We start from the raw sequence: 21011 nt of genomic DNA on the forward strand, positions 1-21011 counted from the left end.
AAAAAAAGGGTATCTCATTTTATTTTAATGTCCCTTTACCTGGTTATTAGTGTAGTTTAATATCCTTTTAAAATATTGGCCTTTTGTATTTATTTTTCTGGAAATCGCCTGTTTATGTTCTTAGTCCATTATTGTGGTTTTTCTTGGGGTTTTTTTTTTGCTGATTTTTAGAAACTTATTACATATTTTGAATATTAATCTCTAATCTGTTATAGGTGGTGTCAATTTTTTTCATCAGTCTTTTTCTTGTCTTTTAAGTTTGCTTATGGTATTTTTATCATACTGTCATCAAAACATTAGTGGTTGGTCAAAGCTGTCAGTCTTTTTCTTTCTGGATTCTAGACCTGACTCTTGCTTAGGAAGAGCATCCCTTCCCTAAGAATATGAAAATATCTTTCTTCTAGTACATTTAAAGATTTTTTAAAAAGATTTATATCTCTCATCTTTCTGGAATTTATTTTTGCATACATTATATAGTAGAAACTAACCAAATTGTTTTCCTAAATGTATAGTTGGTTCTGACACTGGTTTGTTAGACAACTTTTCCTATCCCTCTTGGTTTGAAATAACATCCTGCCATATGCCAAATTTGCCCTCTTGCATCTCAGTAAGCATTTAGTTTGTGTAACTACTATGGCTGTTCTTCCTCAAGTATGTCTAGTAAGTATGATTCGACCCAGCAGGCAATGGGGAAACACTGTGAGTTCATAGCAGGTGGCCGACATGGGGGTCATGGCTGTTTGGGTTGGGCAGGCCCAGGACTTTGGAGGGAGGCCAGGTAGGAGGCTGTGATTCTGGCCCAGCCATGAAGCAACAGGGTGGGCTAGGGTGACACTTCAGGAACAAAAATGACTGGAGGAATCAGAGAATAAGAAGGAAGTATCCGTGGGCCTGGGTGGCCAAAGCAGTGTGGGTAGAGGGAGAGGTTTTGAGCTAGGCTTGTGGAGAATGGTGGTGCCCCTGGTAGAAAGGGGGTCACTGAGAAAGAACCCGCTGGGAGGGGTAGACTGCTGGGTCTGCTTTCAGACACGTGAAGCGTGAGGTGCTGGGACACTCACCTAGATGTTCTTAGAAATATTTGGACATAGGGACTGAAACCCAGCCTGAGTTAGAAACTTAGATTGGGCCCTTGCTGGTCACTCTCTGAGGGATGAGTGTTCTTAGCCTGGGGTCGGGGGAGATGCCTCCTCTTAGATAATCGGAGGAGAAAGTCGATTCATCCAAGAATTCAGAGCTCCTCAGAGATGTTGATGGAGAACTAGGGTGTCATTATTGTCCCACCAGTTGGCAAGTCAGGGAAGCTGGGGTCCCGGGGCTGGGTGGAAGGAGCACTTGGTAGGAGAAGCAGGAAGGGTGGCAGTGCAGAGGGGAAGCCCAGGTGGCTGTGCAAGCTCAGGGTGACCAGAGGAATGAGAGGACCTGTTGAAGCTCCAGGCTCTGGGATCCAGAGCCCGAGGGAATCACAGTGTCTCAGCATGTGCTGGCTGGCCTCAGAGAAAAGAGAAGTGGGGACATAGAGTAGGGAGTGGTGGGAGAGGGGTGGGCAGCAGTGAGCGGAAGGCAGTCCCTCCAGCTGCCGTGCATCCTCTGACCCCAGTCTGCTGTTCGGGCTTTGGTTCTCAGGCTTTTGGCCTCCTTAAACAGGAGGTCTTTGAACTCACTGTCTCCCTTGTTTCTGGAACTTCAGCTGTTTGTGGCTGAGCAGGAAATGTGGTTGGAGGGGTCAGGCAGGCGCTGCTCCCCTCCGCTGCCCTCCTGCTGAACTCGTCATTTGGTCTCGCCTTTGCTGTGTGTGGGTCTGTCCCCTCACAGGGCAGACAGCTGCTTCTCAAGCTGGACGTGCTTCTGTGGCCTTCTGGACATGGCCATGTTGCTCCGAAGTATTCTGGCCCAAAGTGCCTGCTTGACCTGCAGGTCAGTGACCCTGAGGTTATCAAAGCTCTCTGAGTTCTGGACACCACATGAGTTTTAGCCTATCATTGAGGATAAGGAAGAATTTCCTGGGAACTTTATTTATTATTGAAAACTAGGGAAACAGAGGTGATAGATACTGCTAAGCAACAAGAGAAGACATAGACCAACCCTGCCAATGTTCGAGCACTGCTGTGAAAACCTGGAGACGTTTGTGTGGAAGTTTGTCCAGCACAGACTTCTGTTGGAGACCCCAAGCATTCTTCTGCCCTCCTGATCATGCCAATTTGCAGTGCACAGAGCAAAGCCCAGGGCTTCTCTCAGGCACACCCAGATGCCCCTGTCCCTCTGGAGATTCTGCTAAAGAATGCATTTAGGAAAAGTCCTGTACTGCTTATTGATGGGATTCCATGAGTGTGATTTAGGCAGTGGTGGCTAAATGAAATGAATGCTCCACTGTGCTTTCCCAGTGAATGGTCCCGAGTACAGACAGTGATCTATTTTTATAAAACAGTGAGATAACCCTGAGAGTGTCTGGCTTATCATCCACAGCTTCCTTCAAGGAGGATAGGATCTTAGACCCTTTAAATGAAGTGTTCATCAGCAGTCATGTCTGGTCCATGCCTTCCTGAATTATCAAAAGCAAACTATTCTGACGTTCCTTCCATCTGTGCTCACACCCTCCGCTTTGTGAAGATTCCTCCCCAAATTGACCACAAAATGTTTATGGTTCAAAGGATTGCCCTCTTGCCTGCAGGCTCTATCCTCTGCTCTCTAATTTTCTCTTTAGATGTTTCTGGCTTTTGCGGACACTTGTGCCCTGACACTTCAGTGGTGACTTTATGAATTGTCATCAGAAACTCAGAATCTTTGTGGCAGGATCTAGCCTCCAGGGACTTGTTAGAAACCAGAACTTCTGAGGATGCCTGAAGCCAGCTCTGCCGAGAGAGAGGTCAGCCTGGAAAGATCTGTTTCTGCAACATATAGCAGTGGGGGGAACTCTAAATGGTCAAGGGCAGGGTTGGATGTGTTTCAGCAATAAGAGGCATGACTGGTGCAGGGTGTCCGTTGTCTCCACAAGCCTGCGTGACCTACCTCTCTGGAGTCCTGTGTATAGCTAAAGGATTTCCTCTAGAAGTTGTGTTCATTTTAATCCTTTTGGATATAATTTTTCTAAAAAATCTTACATATTTCCATATTGTCTTATCCCAAAAATGTCATACAAAGGCACTTTGTCTTTGTATCCAGTCCAAGCTCTGATACATAATAGTAGGTGCTCAATAAATATTATTGACTGAAAAATTAATGATTTTATTAGAAAATTAATTTTGATTATTTCTTATTGCAGTGTAGATACTTTAGAAAATATAGGTAGTGAAAAAGAAGGGATTCCCTGTTGAGGAAGGAAGGACGAAAGCCTTAGCCAAGGACATCCAATGGATGCAAAGACTGCCTGCCTTCCCCTTGCCCCAGCATGGCCTCTGCGCATGGGCATTTCATTTTTTTTTTTTTTTTTTGTCTTTTTTCGTGTCCGGCAACGGGACCGCAACCCTCGGTGCTGCGCCCGCACCTCACTCAGCCAGTGAGCGGGAACCGGTCTGTATGTGGGATCCGAACCCTCAGCAGGAGCGCCGCCGCGCTCCCAAGCGGCGCACTGTAGCAGTGCGCCACCGGGCCGGCCCGGGCATTTCATTTTAATGCTTGTGCAATGTCATGTCATGAGCACGTTTTCTGTTTTTGTGAGATGACTTGTTTGTCAGTGTTTGACCACTGTTGTAGAATTTTTAAAAGTCAAGTTTATTACAACTAATATATACAATAAAATGCACTATTTTAAGTGCAGAGTTTGAGTTTTGACAAATATTTACACCCATGTCATCCCCACCTCAATCAAGATTAGAGCATTTGTAGCACCCCAGAAAGTTCCACAGGCCCCTTTACAAACAGTTATCTCCACCCCCACCTGCCGAGGCAGCCACTGATCTGACTTCTATTACTGTAGATTAGTTTTGCTGATTCTAGACCTTCATAGGAGTGGACTGATAATATATACTCTCTTTCCCTATTAACCTTTATCTAAGCTTCACCCACATTTCCACTGGGTTTTGAAGACTGAGAAAGGGTTACAGAGGCAGGGAGAGTGTGAGGGTCTTGCAGGGATGGAATTGAAAGAGCAGTGTGTGCTGAAAAAACCAGAATTAGTTTAGAGTGTCCCAAGCCTGCAGGCTGAGCAGGCGGTGGCAGGAGAGGAGCCTGAGATAGTTGGAAGAGGTCACAGTATTGAATTTTACCCAAGTCCTGTGCTCTTGGAAAACAGTCTCTTCTAGAATTTTTTTTTTTTTTTTTGATCAGTAAGGGAATTGCATCAGCAAAGTGTGGTCCGCACTGCGCTCAGCCAGTTAGTGCACCAGCCATCTCTATATAGGATCCGAACCTGCGGCCTCGATGCTCCCAGTGCCGCACTCTCCTGAGTGAGCCAAGGGGCCGGCCCTAGAATTTTGAAAAATAAGAAGAAAATAAGCTTTGGGAGAGAGAGGGATAGAAGGGATTCCTGTAATCCTACCATCCAATGCAAAATGTTTGGGGGCTTATCCTCCTAGTCTTTGTCTGTCTGTGTATATGATTTTTTTTTTTCTTTTACAAAACCTATCATAGCATCCATATTGTTTGTTATGTCCTTTTAACTCAGTAGCACTTCATGACTATCTCTCAGTGCGGTTAGATCTTCTGTAATCCTACCATCCAATGCAAAATGTTTGGGGGCTTATCCTCCTAGTCTTTGTCTGTCTGTGTACATGATTTTTTTTTTTCTTTTACAAAACCTATCATAGCATCCATATTATTTGTTATGTCCTTTTAACTCAGTAGCACTTCATGACTATCTCTCAGTGCGGTTAGATCTTCCACTGTATTTTTAATGCTGCAAAGAGTTCAGTTGAGCAGATGCACAATAATTTAGAATCCCTATTGTTAGATGTCCAGGTTGTTTCCAATTTTTCTTAGCACAGCTATAATGCGTCTCCTTGTGGGTAAAGTCATGCAGATATCCGTGCTGACTTCCTATGAGTATTTAGGATTATCATCATTACTGGTTGTTAGATGGTTTTGTAGCACAAACGTGCTCTCAGACCTGTTGACCATTTTCCCCTGATGTAAATGCTGAGGACAGCTGGGCCTTTTGTGTTCTTGAGTCTGTGTTGAATAGTAGTTCTCTCTCTCGCTGCCTGTGGTCCCTTCTCTTTCCAGTTTGTGTGCTTCCCTAGTTGGCCTCTCTGTTCCCCTGTTTTTGTTCTTCTGAGTTTGACGTGGGCCACGGTGCCAGAAAACCATGCTTTAGAACTGTTCCTGAGAAGAGGGTCTTGAGTGAGGACTGGAGGGGATTTCCCTGCAGTATTTATGCATGGTTTTTGCAAAGCTGATGTGTGAAACTGATTTTGGTTACTGTTTTCCTCTTGCTGTGTATCATGTAGGTAGAGTCCCTGGATAGTGGGGCTGGAGTCCAGGCCAGGTGAGGGATTGCTGTCTTTTCATGAGTATTGCTCCCTGGAATTCTGTGATTTAGGACAATGCCAGTTTGCCATTTTCTTGTTTGATCCTGTTATAAATTGAGGAAATATGTGCAGCCTTACCTGTGGACAGGACAGGGACATGCATGTCACTCATTCTGTCACCGTGCTCAGTGATCTTCATGTCTTTAGTCCTGATCATCCATCCATATAATAGATTCCGTAATGCTATGGGATCTTGTGAAATATTTTTTATTGCTCAGCTGAAAAAAGTCCTTGATGAGGTATTTTTAATTTAATTCTGAGTTCTCTCTTGTGACTGTGGTTCTCATTGCACTCCCTACTCCCTTCTTCAGCTTCCTTTCCTGTTTACCTTTTTATTTTTTTGGTAGGAGCTGGTGGTAATGGGTGCCCCAGGGTCATTTTATTGGGCTGGGACTGTCAAAGTACTGAACCTTACAGCCAACACCTATTTCAAACTGAATGATGAAGTGATCATGAACAGGCGGTACACCTACCTGGGTGAGTAGCTCAGAGAGACGACAGGTAAGAAAGGGCAGATGGGAGCATTAACACCAAGCTCATGAATTACTGCTTTATTGGTAGAAAGAAGAGTTAGTTGGCTTTTATAATTATTGTTCTAATTAGTTACACCATTAGCCAGGGCACCTTAACATGTAGCTCCACACACAGAAGGTAAAGAGGAGAACAAAGGAGGAAACTGAATTAAACCTGTGTTATTTAATTAAAAAGCTGACATTGAGCCTCCAGAGAAGCAAACATTTTATTTTCTTATTTTATCAATTATTCAAGTTCAGATGGTCAGATATAAACTGAGTGCAATAGAGTCCTGGTTTTCCATGAGCATCTCTTTGGATGGCATCTGCTTCCCAGTCACAAAACTGGTTGCAAATAGAAATAACAAGAACCAGAAATCAATTATCATGACAGATGGCAACTGAATGCTGAATTTTAATTAAAGGCTCAGAAAAATTTATCTTATTTTCTTAATGCTTTTAATCTTCTAGAAAGAAGATAGACACAGTTAGTTTAGCAGCCACCAGGCAATGCCAGGACAAGGCCGTGCCCATTTAAGAAGAGAGACAGGCTGTCTTTGCTGGTGTAGATGAAAATTACAAGACCTTTTCTAAAGTCCCTGCCCTAAATGCTCTAATTCTTGACTGAAAATGAAGCTAAATTTAGGAAGGCCTAATAATGACAAAACAAGGTCCTTTCACATTTATTATTTATAATTTAAATCAGGGAAGCCCCTGACCCTCTTTTTGCATAGAAAGTCACTGGGAATTTCTTGTTAGATGGGGGTAGGGAGTTGTTGACTTGCCTTTTCCCTTCAAAGGAGAAGTTTTTTGCCCAGTAGCAAAGACTCAGCAGTACTTCTACTCTGAGTCTTTGGGGAGTTTTCCACTGTGCTCACCCAGCTCCCTAATGCTGTCATTTATTAAGCAGTTACTCTATGCCAGCCTCTGTATATGTATATTTTTAATTCCTGAAACAACCTTATGAGGTAGTTATTATTATAATCATCCACATTTTATAGATAAAGAAACTGAGATACAAAGAATTTATGTATATAACTTGCCAGTGTCCCATGGCTCATAAGTAAGCAAAGTTGGAGTATAAGCCTATGGTTTCTGAGTGCAGAGTCTAAATGCTGAGATGCCTCCCCTGTGTGTGCCACTGAGACAGCACCTGTCACTGGTACTCTACCCCTCACTAGACTGGAGCACCTTGAAGGTGGAGATTTTGTTTCACATTTCCAGGACTTGACATAGTACCTGGTTTATAATAGTTCTCAGCACATGTTCATTGAATTAGAGAATGAACGGAAGCCGGAATAGAGCCTTGCTTTGAATGGCGGCTTTAGGGTTTAGGACAGGTCCTTTGAACATAGGGCCTGTGGCTTCCCCTTGTATACAAAACAGAGGCTCTTATCTACTGCAGGGATTAGCAAGGATTGGTTGAGACTTGGTATCACTCATGATACTCTTAGGTAATGTGAGCCTCCAGTCTGAGAGAAATCAGAAACCATATGGTGATTGAGAATTGATTGCGATATGGTGTCATCACAAATCTCAGTTTAAAATCCCAGCATTAGGGTTTGAGGGCGATGACAAAATTTCGGGAATATATGGCTGCCTGTACAGGATTTATGCTGGCCAGAGGAGAGCGTTCAGCTTGCCAGCCAGGCTCTCAGAAAGCAGGAGACATTTAGACTAAGTTCAGACAACCTTTTCTTTTGTTTCTAAATTCTTTTGCGTCTAGATTTTTTGACTGACCATCTATCCATCCACTGTCAGCTTCTTTCATCTTCTCTCAGGAGGGAGTATGGCATAATGGTTAATAGCAGGGGCTTTGGAGACACAGATTGGATTTGAATCTTGCTGTGTGGTCTTGGGCATGCTGTTTAACCATGTTCTATTTTCATATTCGTAAAATGGGAGAAACAATCATGCCTTCTTCATAGAGTTGTTAGATTAAAAGAGATAAGGGCCCCTAAAGACATATACAGGTATGAAAATGTTCATAACAACTTTATTTGTAGTAGTCCCAAACTGGACACAACCCAAATACTCAGCAACAGGAAAGTAAATAAAGATATGACATATTCACACAATGGAGCAATACTCATGGAAAGAAACAAATTGCTGCTACGCTCAACAGTGTGGGTGAATATCACAGATGTTACGTTGAGTGAAGTTCTAGAAAAGGCAAACCTAATATATAGTGATAGAAATCAGAATAATGGCTACCTGTGTGTGGGGGGGTATGACTGGGAAGGGGCATGAGGGAACCTTCTGGGATTATAGTTCTCTAGTTGTGTTCACTTTCTTGATGTGGGGGGAGGATGCATGGTTATGTACACATGTACATATTCATTAAGTTCCATGCTTCAGATGTGTGTACTGTATGGAAATTGTATCTCAAGAAGAAAAAACATATATATTCTAGTTAGCACAGTACCCGTCCCAAACAGGACACTCAGAAATCACTCCTTCCTGCCCTGTTGTTTGTGAACGTGCCTTTTGGTGAGATGAGCCATTTCAGCATGAGAAGACTGACAGCAGCCATTTGTTCCCTGGTAGTTTATGTTCCAAGGATAATTAGAATGTAACTGTTCGGATAGGGAGCATGCTCGAGAAACTTTTTCCTCTGATGGCTTTTTCTCCTCCCTGCCCTTCTATCTCAACCCTGTCCTTGGCTGCTGCTCTTCCCATTCAGGCTATGCTGTGACCGCTGGCCACTTCTCTCATCCGTCCACTGTTGATGTGGTAGGAGGCGCCCCGCAGGACGAAGGCATCGGAAAGGTGAGGGGAGAGCCCGTGGAACAGCGTGAGGCTGGACAGAAGGGGGGCGTTGCTGCCCCCATTGTAGAGGTTTGCCAGCTCACTTGAACATTCTCCCGGGTGGCTGGAGGGTAAGAGATGAACGAATGAGGAAACCCCTGCCTGTCTCCTTCTAACCATTTTTGAGAGTTTACCTTGAAAATTCAGAGTGCGAATACTATTCACACTGTCTGTTCTCTGCACATTCCCATCGGAGGGTTTTTGCAGCAGGCCCTTGGTGTGTGTGTGTGATTTATGAGACTATCCTGGCATCATGGTGCCCTCCAAAGGAATGGTGTCCTGCACTGTCCAACATCAAATCCCCCACACTCCCAAACCCTTCCCAAGTTTGGCTTTGACTTGATGGAGCCAGGCCAAGTCCCAGATACCTTTAGGGCATTTGTATGCTAGAGTCTCATTTATTTCCCCAGTGTTTTAGGAGGAACATTGGGTTCTAAGACTGCTTTAGCCTGAAGGCTGGACTGGCAATATGTGGGTTTGGCTTTCCCTAAAGTATCTGCCCAGAGTATAGAAAACACCCCATGGATCTAGGGATTCTGATTTCCTTTGGGAATCATGGCCTCTATGGGGCCTGAATTACGGGGAATATGCTTGTTGGTTCTTTAGCTTCTAGGTACAGGAAATCCAGAGTGAGTAGCTCCAGATGGGTCAGAAATCTGCATTTTTAATAAGCTCCATATGTTGTCTGATAGAAAAGACTGAACAGAGGAATGAACTTTGGATCTGACCCCTAAGGGTTGACCCTGGAATAGAGTCTGGGCTGGGAGAAGTGGGGTCTGGATTCTGGAGAGGCTCAGGTATTTGAGACCACTGTTAATTGGAGCCTTCAGCCAGGATGTCAGGATGATCAGGGAGCTAAAGAACCATCCAGCTGACTAGGCTTGCCTGAGATGCATTCACAAGGGTCATTTCTGTGGATCCCCCTGGGCAGGAGTTAGGAGAGGAGCCGTTGCTAACGTTTCTGGAGTGTGTCCCTCCTTCCTCTGTCACATTGGTGCTATGGAGAAAGCTTCTTTGACAATGAAGCCAGATAAACCAGAGCCCTGAGACTGGGGGTGGGGGTGAGAGCCTGCAGATGAACTCTGATAACTTCAAGAAAGAAGTACGTCTTTCTGAGTCACATGAATTTCTCTACACGGTGGAGGGAAAAGCTCTGAACACTGTCCCCATGTAGATGGTGTCTGCCTTGGATGGGGGTAGCTGCATGCTACCATGCATTTCTGTAGTGCTAGTAAAAACCACTCACCCCCAGCCCCCAAGTGCACAGCAATGTGGATGCCTCTGTGCTGATGATAGCAGTTTTCTTTTCTCACTAATGGCAGAAAACTCGATCCAATTTTATCGTTTCCCCTTTAGATGATTATGATGACTACATAGTCTCTGTCAAATCTTAAGGCAAGAATGATATATTTATAACTGATAGAACCAGACAGAGGGAATCCTGGATCCAGTTAACAAGGAGAGAACATGAAGATGCTTCTCTTGGTAGGAACAGCTGAGGGGCACTGGGAAACTGGTCATAGTTGACAAATTTGCTAACTGTTCCACATTCCCAGGGACTGGGGCTGGGGCAGACTTGATTCCCAAGGACCCTGGAATGGACATCTGGCCTTTAGGATTTTGGTGGTTATTTACTCATTTCTAATGTCAGGGCATGAAAGTGTTCACAGTAAGATACCTTATCTTGTGGGAGGGTCACTTGCCCTGGTTATTGTCGAACACTCTTCCCATAAGATGTAACTGAAGAAGAGCTTCCATAATCAGGTACATTTAGGAAGTTAAACATCAGTGATACTTTATAGTGGAGATTCATAGTTTAAATGCACATGCTAAAGGTTCTGAATAGTTCCATAGTAAAGGAATTTATTTAATGCTTATCTCTGCATTTCCCAAGCAAAATTCCTATTTGCCTGAGCAGATTCCATGGCTCTAATATTATGTGGAATCACTTTGGGAAACTGCTTTGTCTCATACTTGCCTCCACCCTTTCACCTTTAATACCTGTTAAAGCTCCAAGTAATAGGAATGAAGGAAATGTTTCAAGGAAAAAAATATTTTTTCTGGGAGTTGTATTGTTTACTAGAAATTTGGAAGCTCCTTGGGTCTTATTGTGCATGGCTTCCATAAACGATGAGGTTCAGGAGCCATGGAGGTGATTTCTGCCTCAGGGTTGAAAGACGCTCTTTTTGCAGGGTTGGCAAAATGAGAGCCATGCTGACTTCTTCAATATCATCAGCCAGCATGAGCACACCTGTTCTGTGCCTGGCCATGAAATAGAACTCCCAGGAGGATGCCAATAAATATCTTTGATCATTGCTTCCATCCTAACTAGATTTTTTTTTTTCATTCCGTAGGTTTATATTTTTAGAGCTGATCGAAGATCAGGCACCTTAATTAAGATTTTTCAGGCATCAGGTAAAAAGGTGAGATTCTTGGTATAAGTGATTGTTTTTGCTTGGGAGATGTGATCATGTGGGAGTCAGTTCTTACTTTTTAGAAAATTGATTGAAGGGCCCTGCCTGTGCCCTACGTTTATGTGACAGTTCTGTATGCATGTTGGTGCCTTTACCTTCCAGGCAGTGTGTGACCTGGAGATTCACGGGGTTCATGCTCATTTTAGGAGACATCGTGTAGCAAGATGAGTTCGGACATGGCCAAGATGTGGCACAGAGTTTTAAGAGATTGTCCCTAGTTCAGACAGTCATCAAAATGACTACATGCTCTGCCTCACTATCTTTGTCCCCCTCCATCTCTCTCTCATGTGTACACATCCACACCTCCAGAGAGATCAGGTACAGTTGAGTGCAGGCAGCAAACCTGTTAAATATTAGTGATTATCTTGAAAGGAGGCAGATAGACAAATGGTTCTCACCGTCCCTGTCTCACCAGCCAAATGACACACTCTCTTCCTGTATCCTCATTCCTTTACTGTCATTGCCAAGTGGACTATTGTCACCCAAAGAAAAGCCAAACAAAAACCACCCAGTTCCTCTTAGGCCTTGAAACAGAAATAGCTGAGGAGGCTGTCCTCAAGTTAGTCCTGGACAAGGTTATCTGCCTGCATCCCCACCTGGTCCCTAATCCTCTCTGTTTCCTGAAAGTTTCCTTTATATTGTACCATAGTCTAAAATTAAGCCAGTTAGAAAGTCCTTTGATTAATAAGCAACATTTTTTCTTGGGCTTATCAGCCATGCACACCTTAGTGTGGCTGAGACCAGCAAGGATTGTTTGGCTGAGGTTGGCTGCTCTAAGGGATGCAATTTAGGCTGGGAGGTGTAGGGGGAAATTCAGAGGCTGCTCTTGGTGGAGGCCTTGGTGGGCTCTGAGAAGAAGCACAGGATGCCTAGGAGGTGGTGGGGAGACTACCGAAGGTAGGAGAATGCCAGAAGATGATTTTACCTTCCGCTACCCTAAGACAGGGGGACAGATGATTGTTTCCTTTCTGGGTCACGTGCCCTCAGCCCTAGTTCTGTTCCACTGTGAGTGAGATCTGCTGTTGCCAGCTTGGGATCATTCTACCTTGTTCCGATGGTGAGCCAAGCATCCCACTCACAAGTAGACCTTTCTGCAATCTTAACAACCTTCATGGGTATACTTAATTGTCATAACCATTTGAAAAAAAAGATGCATCACCAAACTTGGTTTTGCATTTTCCCTCAGAATGGCTCTGCATTCCCCAGACAATTGTGCCAGCCTGTGTTATTTTAATATTTCCAAAAAACCCCAAAGCAACAACAGTGGAAAATGATTGTGAGTGATTATGCAGAAAAGGTTCTCCAAGTACCCCTGAAATTAGGAAAGAAATATCTCTGCAGCATTAGTGATAAAAAGAGCTCCAAAGAGCAAGTGGGGTGTGAATGCTTCTAAGCCTAACATTTTAGATTTTTCTCCAAAAAAATAATAAATATGTGAGTGTGTCTGCTGCAGAAACAAACTTCCCTCCCCCTTTCAAGTGTACCTGAGTTCGAAAGCATAAAACTAAAGGATTCTTTACAGTAAATTGTTTGGCTTAAACACACCCATCGCCCTGTTTTCTGAGTATCTTTCTGTTCAGTTGTAGTTGTGCCCCCCGACCCACCTCCTCCTTCACCTCCACTCCATGCCCAGTCAATGCCTGTTGTCCTGGCATGATTAACACTATCTAATTGTGCCCTCTCTCCTTCTTGAAAACCTCCCAATTTGGATGGTCATTTACATGGCCACCCACCTATGCTCAGGTTGGTCAGGTTTTGGGGAGTGGGTGATGGGAGGGAGATCAGGTAAACCTTCAAGAACCCACTTGTCCAAACTTCATGAGGACTTAATGCCATTGAGTTCCAGGACAGTCTCCCTTGTGTGTCTACTTGAGTGTCCTTATCATGACAAGATATGTCAGGTTCCCTGAGGCAGGGACAGAGGCCCGGGTATTTCACTTCCCAGCTCCATACCCCTTGGCCTCTCTTTTTTTCAGTGCTCCCCCCACCCTCACCTTTGCACCACTGCGTGGCTTCCCCTCCGTTCTGCAGCTCACGGCCCTCCTCACCTTTGCACCACTGCGTGGCTTCCCCTCCGTTCTGCAGCTCACGGCCCTCCTCACCTTTGCACCACTGTGTGGCTTCCCCTCCGTTCTGCAGCTCACGGCCCTCCTCACCTTTGCACCACTGTGTGGCTTCCCCTCCGTTCTGCAGCTCACGGCCCTCTTGTCTGCGCTTTCTTCTGCCAGTATCTTCACCTAGCTTTACCCCGTCGTCATCTTTCTGATTTTGAATTAGGCTGTTACCTCTTTATACATCTTATTCTGCTTTCTCTGAGAAGAAATGAAACGTTCTTGTCTCTGACTTCTCCATTATCTCCTGGGGAGGGGACATGATCCTAAGGCTTCCAAAGGATGGCTTTAGCTTAGCCCCCGTGTCCAGAGCCACACACAGAGAGGGGGTTCTAACTCAGCAAACCATCAGTTCACTTCTGCTTTCATTTGGCTAGAATTTGGTCATCAGATAGTCCTGTTTCCCATAAGGAAACAAAACAAAACAAAACAAAAAACCCAAAAAACTGATTCTGGTCTTTTTTGGTTGACATCCTTTAAATAGTACTCACAAGAAATCACCAATATGTGCACAATTCAGATGTTAATACAGACGCCTATCCCTGTATTTCCAAGCTGATGGGGAGCTTTGATCAAGGGATGCTTACCCCAAAGCATGTCATTGCCATATTGAAGTTTTATTAAACTGAGTGTGTGGAGCGTTTGCATTTCAAACTTTAGATAGGAAATTTCACGTGCAGGGATTTCTGATTTAACACTGATGAAGATGCCCAGTTGAATAGCCCATTGGAATGAAACAGATAGTTCCCCCGGGGCTCAGCCAGTGGCTTCACTCTTCAGGACCTTGCCTTTGTCTTACCGATTTCTTTTACTAAAGCTCAGATGGGGAGATTGGCAAGGCCACTGAGTTAGTGACTGGCAACTTGGTTTCTGTCTTCCACTACCCTCAGTGATTCCAAACCTTTCCTGTGCCCTTCTCCCTTGAGGATGAGGGCGTAGCTTTGGCATGTGACTGAGGAAGGATTTCTGAGCAGCCACTACAAAGTCCTCCTGTGCCAGTGTTAGCTGCAGAAAACAGATTGGAGTGTCCTCCACCTCTCTCAAACTCCCCTGGGTCAGCTGCCAACAAACTCCCGCAGTTAAAGAAAATGCTTGTTCATGTCAATAAAACCAGAGCCCTTTTATTTGAAAACATTTACTTTAAAAGGATAACACTTTGGGCCGGCCCGGTGGCGCACTGGAGAGTGCGCCACTTGGGAGCGCGGCGGCGCTCCCGCTGAGGGTTCGGATCCCATGTGGAGACCGGTTCCTGCTCACTGGCTGAGCGGGGGGTGGGCGCAACACCGAGGGTTGTGATCCCGTTGCCGGTCCCCGGTACGGGCGCGACACCGAGGGTTGCGATCCCGTTACCGGTCAGTAAAAAAAAGACAAAAAGGGAAAAAAAAAAAGGATAACACTTAAAAGAAAAAAGAGGTTGCAAACTGGAAGCCTTTGAAAAGATTAGTTGCTAATTTTAAAAAAAATAGGAACTACAAATAAAATTTTAGATTTTTGGCTTCTCTTGAAAAATGGCAAAGTTGGCCCTCCCTGTAACACTTAAAAAAAAATAGAGGTTGCAAACTGGAAGCCTTTGAAAAGATTAGTTGCTAATTTTAAAAAAAATAGGCACTACAAATAAAATTTTAGATTTTTGGCTTCTCTTGAAAAATGGCAAAGTTGGCCCTCCCTGAATCAGCTTCCTTTTGGTGGCAGTTAGCTGCAGCTGGGTAGGAGCTTCTCCTTTAGCTTGGGTTGTAGACTCCAGTTTGCCATAGTCTCCACCACTCCCTATTATTACTTAGACACCAAAAACAAGCATCACTTGCCACCTTTAAGCATACTTGAACTCTTACTTTTTTTTCTCACACTCATTATATCACCTGCCTGGATCCCATTGGCATTTGGGTTTGAGACCCCTGATTTAAAATAATAGGTCCTGGATAAAGCTATGATTAAGCAAGAGCTGATGCAGACTGGCTCTGTTTCCTCATTAGTGAAACAGTCTTATGAGTCGTACCTTTTTCTGTCACTCCAGCTCATACCTTCCTAACCTGTCCTTAGCTACACACAGGACTGAGAGAGCACAACCTATTTCCCCATGTGACATTTATTTTCATGCCTGCCTTGTGTTGTGAAATTTCATATTCCAGCTTGCTTGGCCTTGTCAAATTTCTGACATACAGGGCACTTTTATTATGGTTGTAGCCTATATTTGCAAACTCAGCTTGCATTTTTTAAAATAGTCTCTCATTTTTTGAGGATTAGTCTATTTATCTTCCCCTTGATAGGGCTCCAGGAAAGGGGGACTCAGAGCCAGTTAGCTTTGGTTTCTTTTTGACCGGGGGCTCTGCATCCAGCCGGAAGGCCCAAGGAGGTTGGGTGTTTCACTGTTTGCCTAAACATTCTGGCTTGTGGGGCAGCGTAGCCATCACTGCCTCTGAGAGGGTGGGGAGCAAGTGCTTCTAAAGCCAACGGGCTGGAGGAAAGTGAGGGCCTCCTTGTGTGAGGTCATAAACTGAATGCTTTGTTGCAACTCAACTTGGTTGCAGATGGGCTCTTACTTCGGCTCCTCCTTATGCGCAGTTGACCTGAATGGCGACGGCCTCTCTGACCTGCTGGTGGGGGCCCCTATGTTTTCTGAGATCAGGGATGAGGGGCAGGTCACCGTCTTCATCAACAGAGGAAATGTGAGTACAGTGCTGGGCAGCGTGGGGACTGGGTGTTGGGGGAGGAACATTTGTTCAGCCAGTAGTGACTGACCACCCCTCTGGGCATGCACTGGGTCACATAACTCAGAGGAGGTGAAAGGACATGATTTCTGCCCTGGAGAAGATCAATGGTCCACTAATGGACAATTATATACAGTGTTACAACTGCAGACATACAGGGGCCAGGAATATCTTAATGACTGCCCTTTGCATGCTTACAATGTACCAGGGACTGTTCTTCCTGCTTTCTGTGAATGATTTCAGTGCAATGCACACATGGTATCAGAGGTCCCCATTTTCCAGGTGAAAAAACTGAGGCCTAGAGAGCTTAAATGACATGTCCCAAATCACACAGCTAAGAAGTGGTGGGGGATTTGGACTTAGGCAAGCTGGCTGCAGAGCTGTCATGCTTCATCTCTAGGTTATGCTGCCTTTGTGGGAGTGTATACACATCTGCAAGGGAAGCAGAGGACACAGTGGCCAGGAGGAATCTTGAAGGAGGAGTTAGGCAGCCAGGCAGGTGGGCTGGGGCAGAGCTCCCAGCAGGTAGCTGCGTGCGAGTGGACTGAGTTGAGGCAGCCGGACCACTTAGCTCAGCATGGAGGGGAAGGGGCTGCATGGGGAAGTGGCCGAGGGCCGTAATCATGATGTCTCTTGTTCTGCAGAACCATGAAAAGGATGTGGCAGGGTCTGAAAGATGCCTCTGCCTCTCTGCAGCCAATGGAGGGTTGGTGGGGCAGGGGCTTGGGGAGAGCAGCGCACTGGTGGAGGCAGAAGACCAGTGAGAAAGCAGAATCATTTTAGAATCTAGAAGTATGAGTGTTCAGCAAGAGGGAAAGAGGGTTCAATGAACATGTTGTGTTCAGTGACTACCACCAGCCTTTTAGCTAACATGAAAAAATGCTTATGAGCTAATCAGTGAAAAAGCAGGGTAAAAGTGTTGTGCAAACAATCTTTAAAAATATGCAAAGTACGTAGAGAAGGTTAATAACAGATCTCTCTGGGTGTTGGTGCTTGGGTAGGTTTTTCATTTTATGGTGAAAAAGCAGGGTAAAAGTGTTGTGCAAACAATCTTTAAAAATATGCAAAGTATGTAGAGAAGGTTAATAACAGATCTCTCTGGGTGTTGGTGCTTGGGTAGGTTTTTCATTTTATCTTTAGATAGTGAAAAAAATAATAACTTTCATAATAAAAAAATAAAACAACAGTAAAAATGTACTGTGGAGCATTGACCAAGATGCTAGTTATCACAGTTGGGAGTGGCAGTGGTGGTTAACTGTACCTAGGTGGGCAGATGCCAGAAAGAAAGGGCGGCCAGTGAGAGGAGAGGAGGGACTGTCAGAGCCTGTCTGCTGTTGGCAGACTCTTTGACAAGTGGATCTGAAACCCGGGAGGGAAGGTGCTTCTTGGCTGTTGCAGTGACTCTTGGCACTTGTGTCCTCACTGACATCCCAGGAAGGGGGGACAGGGTGGGACATGGGGAATATGAGGTGGTTGTTATGTAGATGAGAGCAATGGGCATTCGGTGGCTGCCCACCATGACCTTTGCAGGAGACCGAAACATTTATGTGTGGATGTTGGGCCCAAGAGCCTGACTGCGTGTCTAAATCTGGGGAGGAATTTAAAGCAAGATAATTCCCCCAGTCCTCCTCTGGGCACAATGCACCACATATCCCATCATCCCAATCAGTGTGTTTTAATGCTGTGTGGTTACCTGATAAGAATACCTGAGTGCCAGGGTATTCTTATTTCTGTTGAACCTTAGCCTGTGTGATTCATGATTTTAAGGCAGTATGGAGGAGTGGAAAAAATGATGACTTTGGAGCTAGAAGGACCTGAGTTTGAATCTTGTTTTTACCACCTCCTAGCCTATATGATGCGGACAGTTAGCTTGAAATTGGTGGCTCAATTTCCTCCTCTATAATGTGGGAAGAGTCATATGGCCTTCCTTATAAAGTTGTTGCATGATTTAAACAAGGAAATGCATATGCAGTGCCTGGTACATAGAAGGAATCAGCTGCTGGTGCTTCTCTCCTCTTACCCATCACACTAATAGGAGAAAGAAATCAGCACATTATGTGTATTTTGGGGTGGAGGCTTCATTGACCCAATAAATTATCACATCTTGATTGTTTTCAAGTTGCAAATTGTTTGCAATTATAGTGAAAAAGAAGATTGCGCATGACAAAAACCACACACTCCTGGGGTGGCTTATGGGTGTATGGAGGGCTCAAGAAGCCTCTATACTGGGGAAGATTTCAACATCCTTATGCCTCAGAACATCAGACTGTGTTGTAAGGCTCTGGTATCCACACGTCAATGATTTGCGGGGACAGTGGGTGTCCTCAGATAGTTTTTACTGCCACCATATACCATTGGTCCCTCTCCCTCTGTTGGTTGGCATTTGCTCAGAAAATTTAAACCTGACCCATACATGATGGATAGGCACAATGATGTTTGCCTCCACCCCCTGGCCAAGAACTACTACGTGTTTGGATTTTCTGAGCCATGACTTCCTCTACCGAGGTTACTAGTACCTGCGCCTTGCAAAACAGCTTTCTAAACTTGTACCAAAAGGCACAGGAGAGAAGAAATAGAAAAACATGTATCCTTTTAAAACAACTTTGGGGAGAAAACGTTATTCTGTAGGAAAAGCTGAGAGGGTACTGTGGGGACAGATAGGTAGGGAGGTTTGCTTGTTTCTGGAGCATCAGGACTAGGGGGAGATATAGTCACGGCCAGTGTGACATTCTCCTTCCCCCTAACACATCTCAGGCTCCTGGAGACCTTCCTGCTGCACAGGTGAAAGGGGCTCATTCTGCCACCAGGAGAGAGAAGTTTGGGTTCCTGCGATTTGCCCAGGTGTTTCCTGCTGCCGGGTGTGCTCTAAGAGGGTGGCGTCCCCAGCTCTGATTTTTATTGTCTTTTTGGTTTGTTCTGTTTGTTTTTGTTTTGTTTTCCTTCTTTTCCTCCATCCTGTTTCCCAGGGAGCCCTCGAGGAGCAGCTGGCCCTGACTGGGGATGGCGTCTACAATGCACACTTTGGGGAGAGCATCGCCAGCTTGGGTGATCTCGATGATGATGGGTTCCCAGGTGAGAGGGCTTGCACCTGGTTTGTGGAGCCCCCAGGGCTAGCATGCTGCCCTACCCTGCAGGGGCAACCTACTTTCTAACTTTGTCTGTCTCTAGTGACGCACTCTTGTAGCTCCCAGCCTGCTCTGAAGGCCCGTCAATGTGCTTTGGGGAGGGGAGAACTTGTAGAGCTATTCTCCATGTGGATACCCAGTGCTGGGCTCTGAGCTCCCTGGAATTTTGTTTCTGCACTATGCCTTCTCCTCAGCTCAGCATTCTATGCTGGGTGTTTGCAGTGGAAGCAAAACTTGGGGCTGGCCCATTTGGGGCTTCTTAAGGCAGAGAAGTTTGAACCAGCTTCTCCAACCATGAACTCTTCTTGTTCCTGAGCCTCTAGTGCTTCGTGATGTTCTGCCATGTTGTGGGGAAAATGAGTAGAGAAAGGATTAGATGTTTTCTCCCCGATAATGGCAACATGCTGGGTTGACTTTCAAGTATGTTTGTGTTGGGAGGGCTGGAGATGTATGTACCTAATGTCCTCTTCTGTTGGGACAGCAGTACCCTTCACAGCCTCTTGCTTCTCTCTCTGGTCTGTTTAATACCTCTTCCCCTCAGTATATACAGACACAGTATACAGACATCAGGACTTGGGGGAGCCACATCACCAGGGCGTGTGGCTGGGGGTCAGCTTTTTCCCAGACCTGGCTTTCAGGCTCTTTTGATACCTCATACAGCTGGTCAGAGGGGACCTCATTCAAAGAGAGGGAGACCTCAGTCTTGAGGTCAGGGGTGTGTGTGCCCCTAACCCTTGACTTAACTTCTGCAGACACATGACTTTTTTTTTTTTAGATGCAAAGGGAAAAAAAGTAAGGAAGATCTACACTTTGTTCCAGAAGTTGTCAGTTTGTGAGAGTAATGTTGATTTTTTGGTGAAGTGAATGCCATTTTATACATTTCCTTTATCCAGAAATAGTTGACTTTCTCAATCATGCAATAACCATTGTCTATGGAATTCCCCTCTGACAGACAGAAATTAGGGTGGGTACTTTACATTTTTGTTTCTTTTATTGGGTGGTTTAATGATTTTTTCCTATGAGGATGAGGTAGAAACTTTTCTGGAACTAAACTCTTCTTAGCTCTTCTAAGAGCTTAAACTCTTCTAAACTCTTCTTCATAGAAAAGAATTATTTTCTATTTTTTTTTCCTGCTAAGAGATATGTGCCTAGTTTAATGCTCAGCAATCAACAACCAAGAATTTCTGGTCTCAAGAGACTCAGACATGATAACTAGAATTAGGGAAACTGCATTTACATTATTCCATATGGCTTTTCTAACACATAGATGTTTTTCTCCCCTCAGATGTGGCCATTGGTGCACCCAAGGAGGATGACTTCATGGGGGCAGTCTATATCTATCATGGTGATGTCTCTGGGATAATCCCCCAGTACTCAATGGTAATTGCTGTGAGAGTGATATGGTAACTGTGTTCACACATTCATTCAACAAACATGTATGAAGCCTTCACTATGCACCACGCCCTGGGGATACAAAGGAAAACAGCATTGTTCTTGCTTTCAGCCTTCCCACCCTCTACTGAAAGGCACAAACAATTACTATTACTTATTAAACTCAAAAAAGTATTCACAGAATCCCAACTTTGCTCACATTCAAGGATGCAGTATGCCTAGAAAAGATAATGTCTAGGTTCTTATCCTGAGTTTCAGCCTTCCCACCCTCTACTGAAAGGCACAAACAATTACTATTACTTATTAAACTCAAAAAAGTATTCACAGAATCCCAAGTTTGCTCACATTCAAGGATGCAGTATGCCTAGAAAAGATAATGTCTAGGTTCTTATCCTGAGTGAGAGCTGTTAAGAAGAGAG

General features: G+C 44.7%; 1 protein-coding gene across 1 annotated transcript in view; it reads left to right on the forward strand.

Annotated features, from left to right (window-relative positions):
* LOC103603565 (integrin alpha-9) overlaps positions 1-21011 on the forward strand; it is a gene marked incomplete at its 3' end in the record, with an annotated part of 68488 nt that overhangs the window by 24684 nt on the left and 22793 nt on the right. The window contains exons 5-10 of the mRNA XM_008588123.1: positions 5810-5939; positions 8658-8743; positions 11137-11205; positions 15896-16033; positions 19042-19147; positions 20486-20580. Of these exons, the coding sequence (XP_008586345.1) occupies positions 5810-5939; positions 8658-8743; positions 11137-11205; positions 15896-16033; positions 19042-19147; positions 20486-20580 (624 nt within the window). The remainder of the gene's footprint in view (positions 1-5809; positions 5940-8657; positions 8744-11136; positions 11206-15895; positions 16034-19041; positions 19148-20485; positions 20581-21011) is intronic.

The sequence above is a fragment of the Galeopterus variegatus genome, unplaced genomic scaffold (genome assembly GCF_000696425.1).
Source record: "Galeopterus variegatus unplaced genomic scaffold, G_variegatus-3.0.2 Scaffold4677, whole genome shotgun sequence".
Classification (NCBI taxonomy): Eukaryota; Metazoa; Chordata; class Mammalia; order Dermoptera; family Cynocephalidae; genus Galeopterus; species Galeopterus variegatus.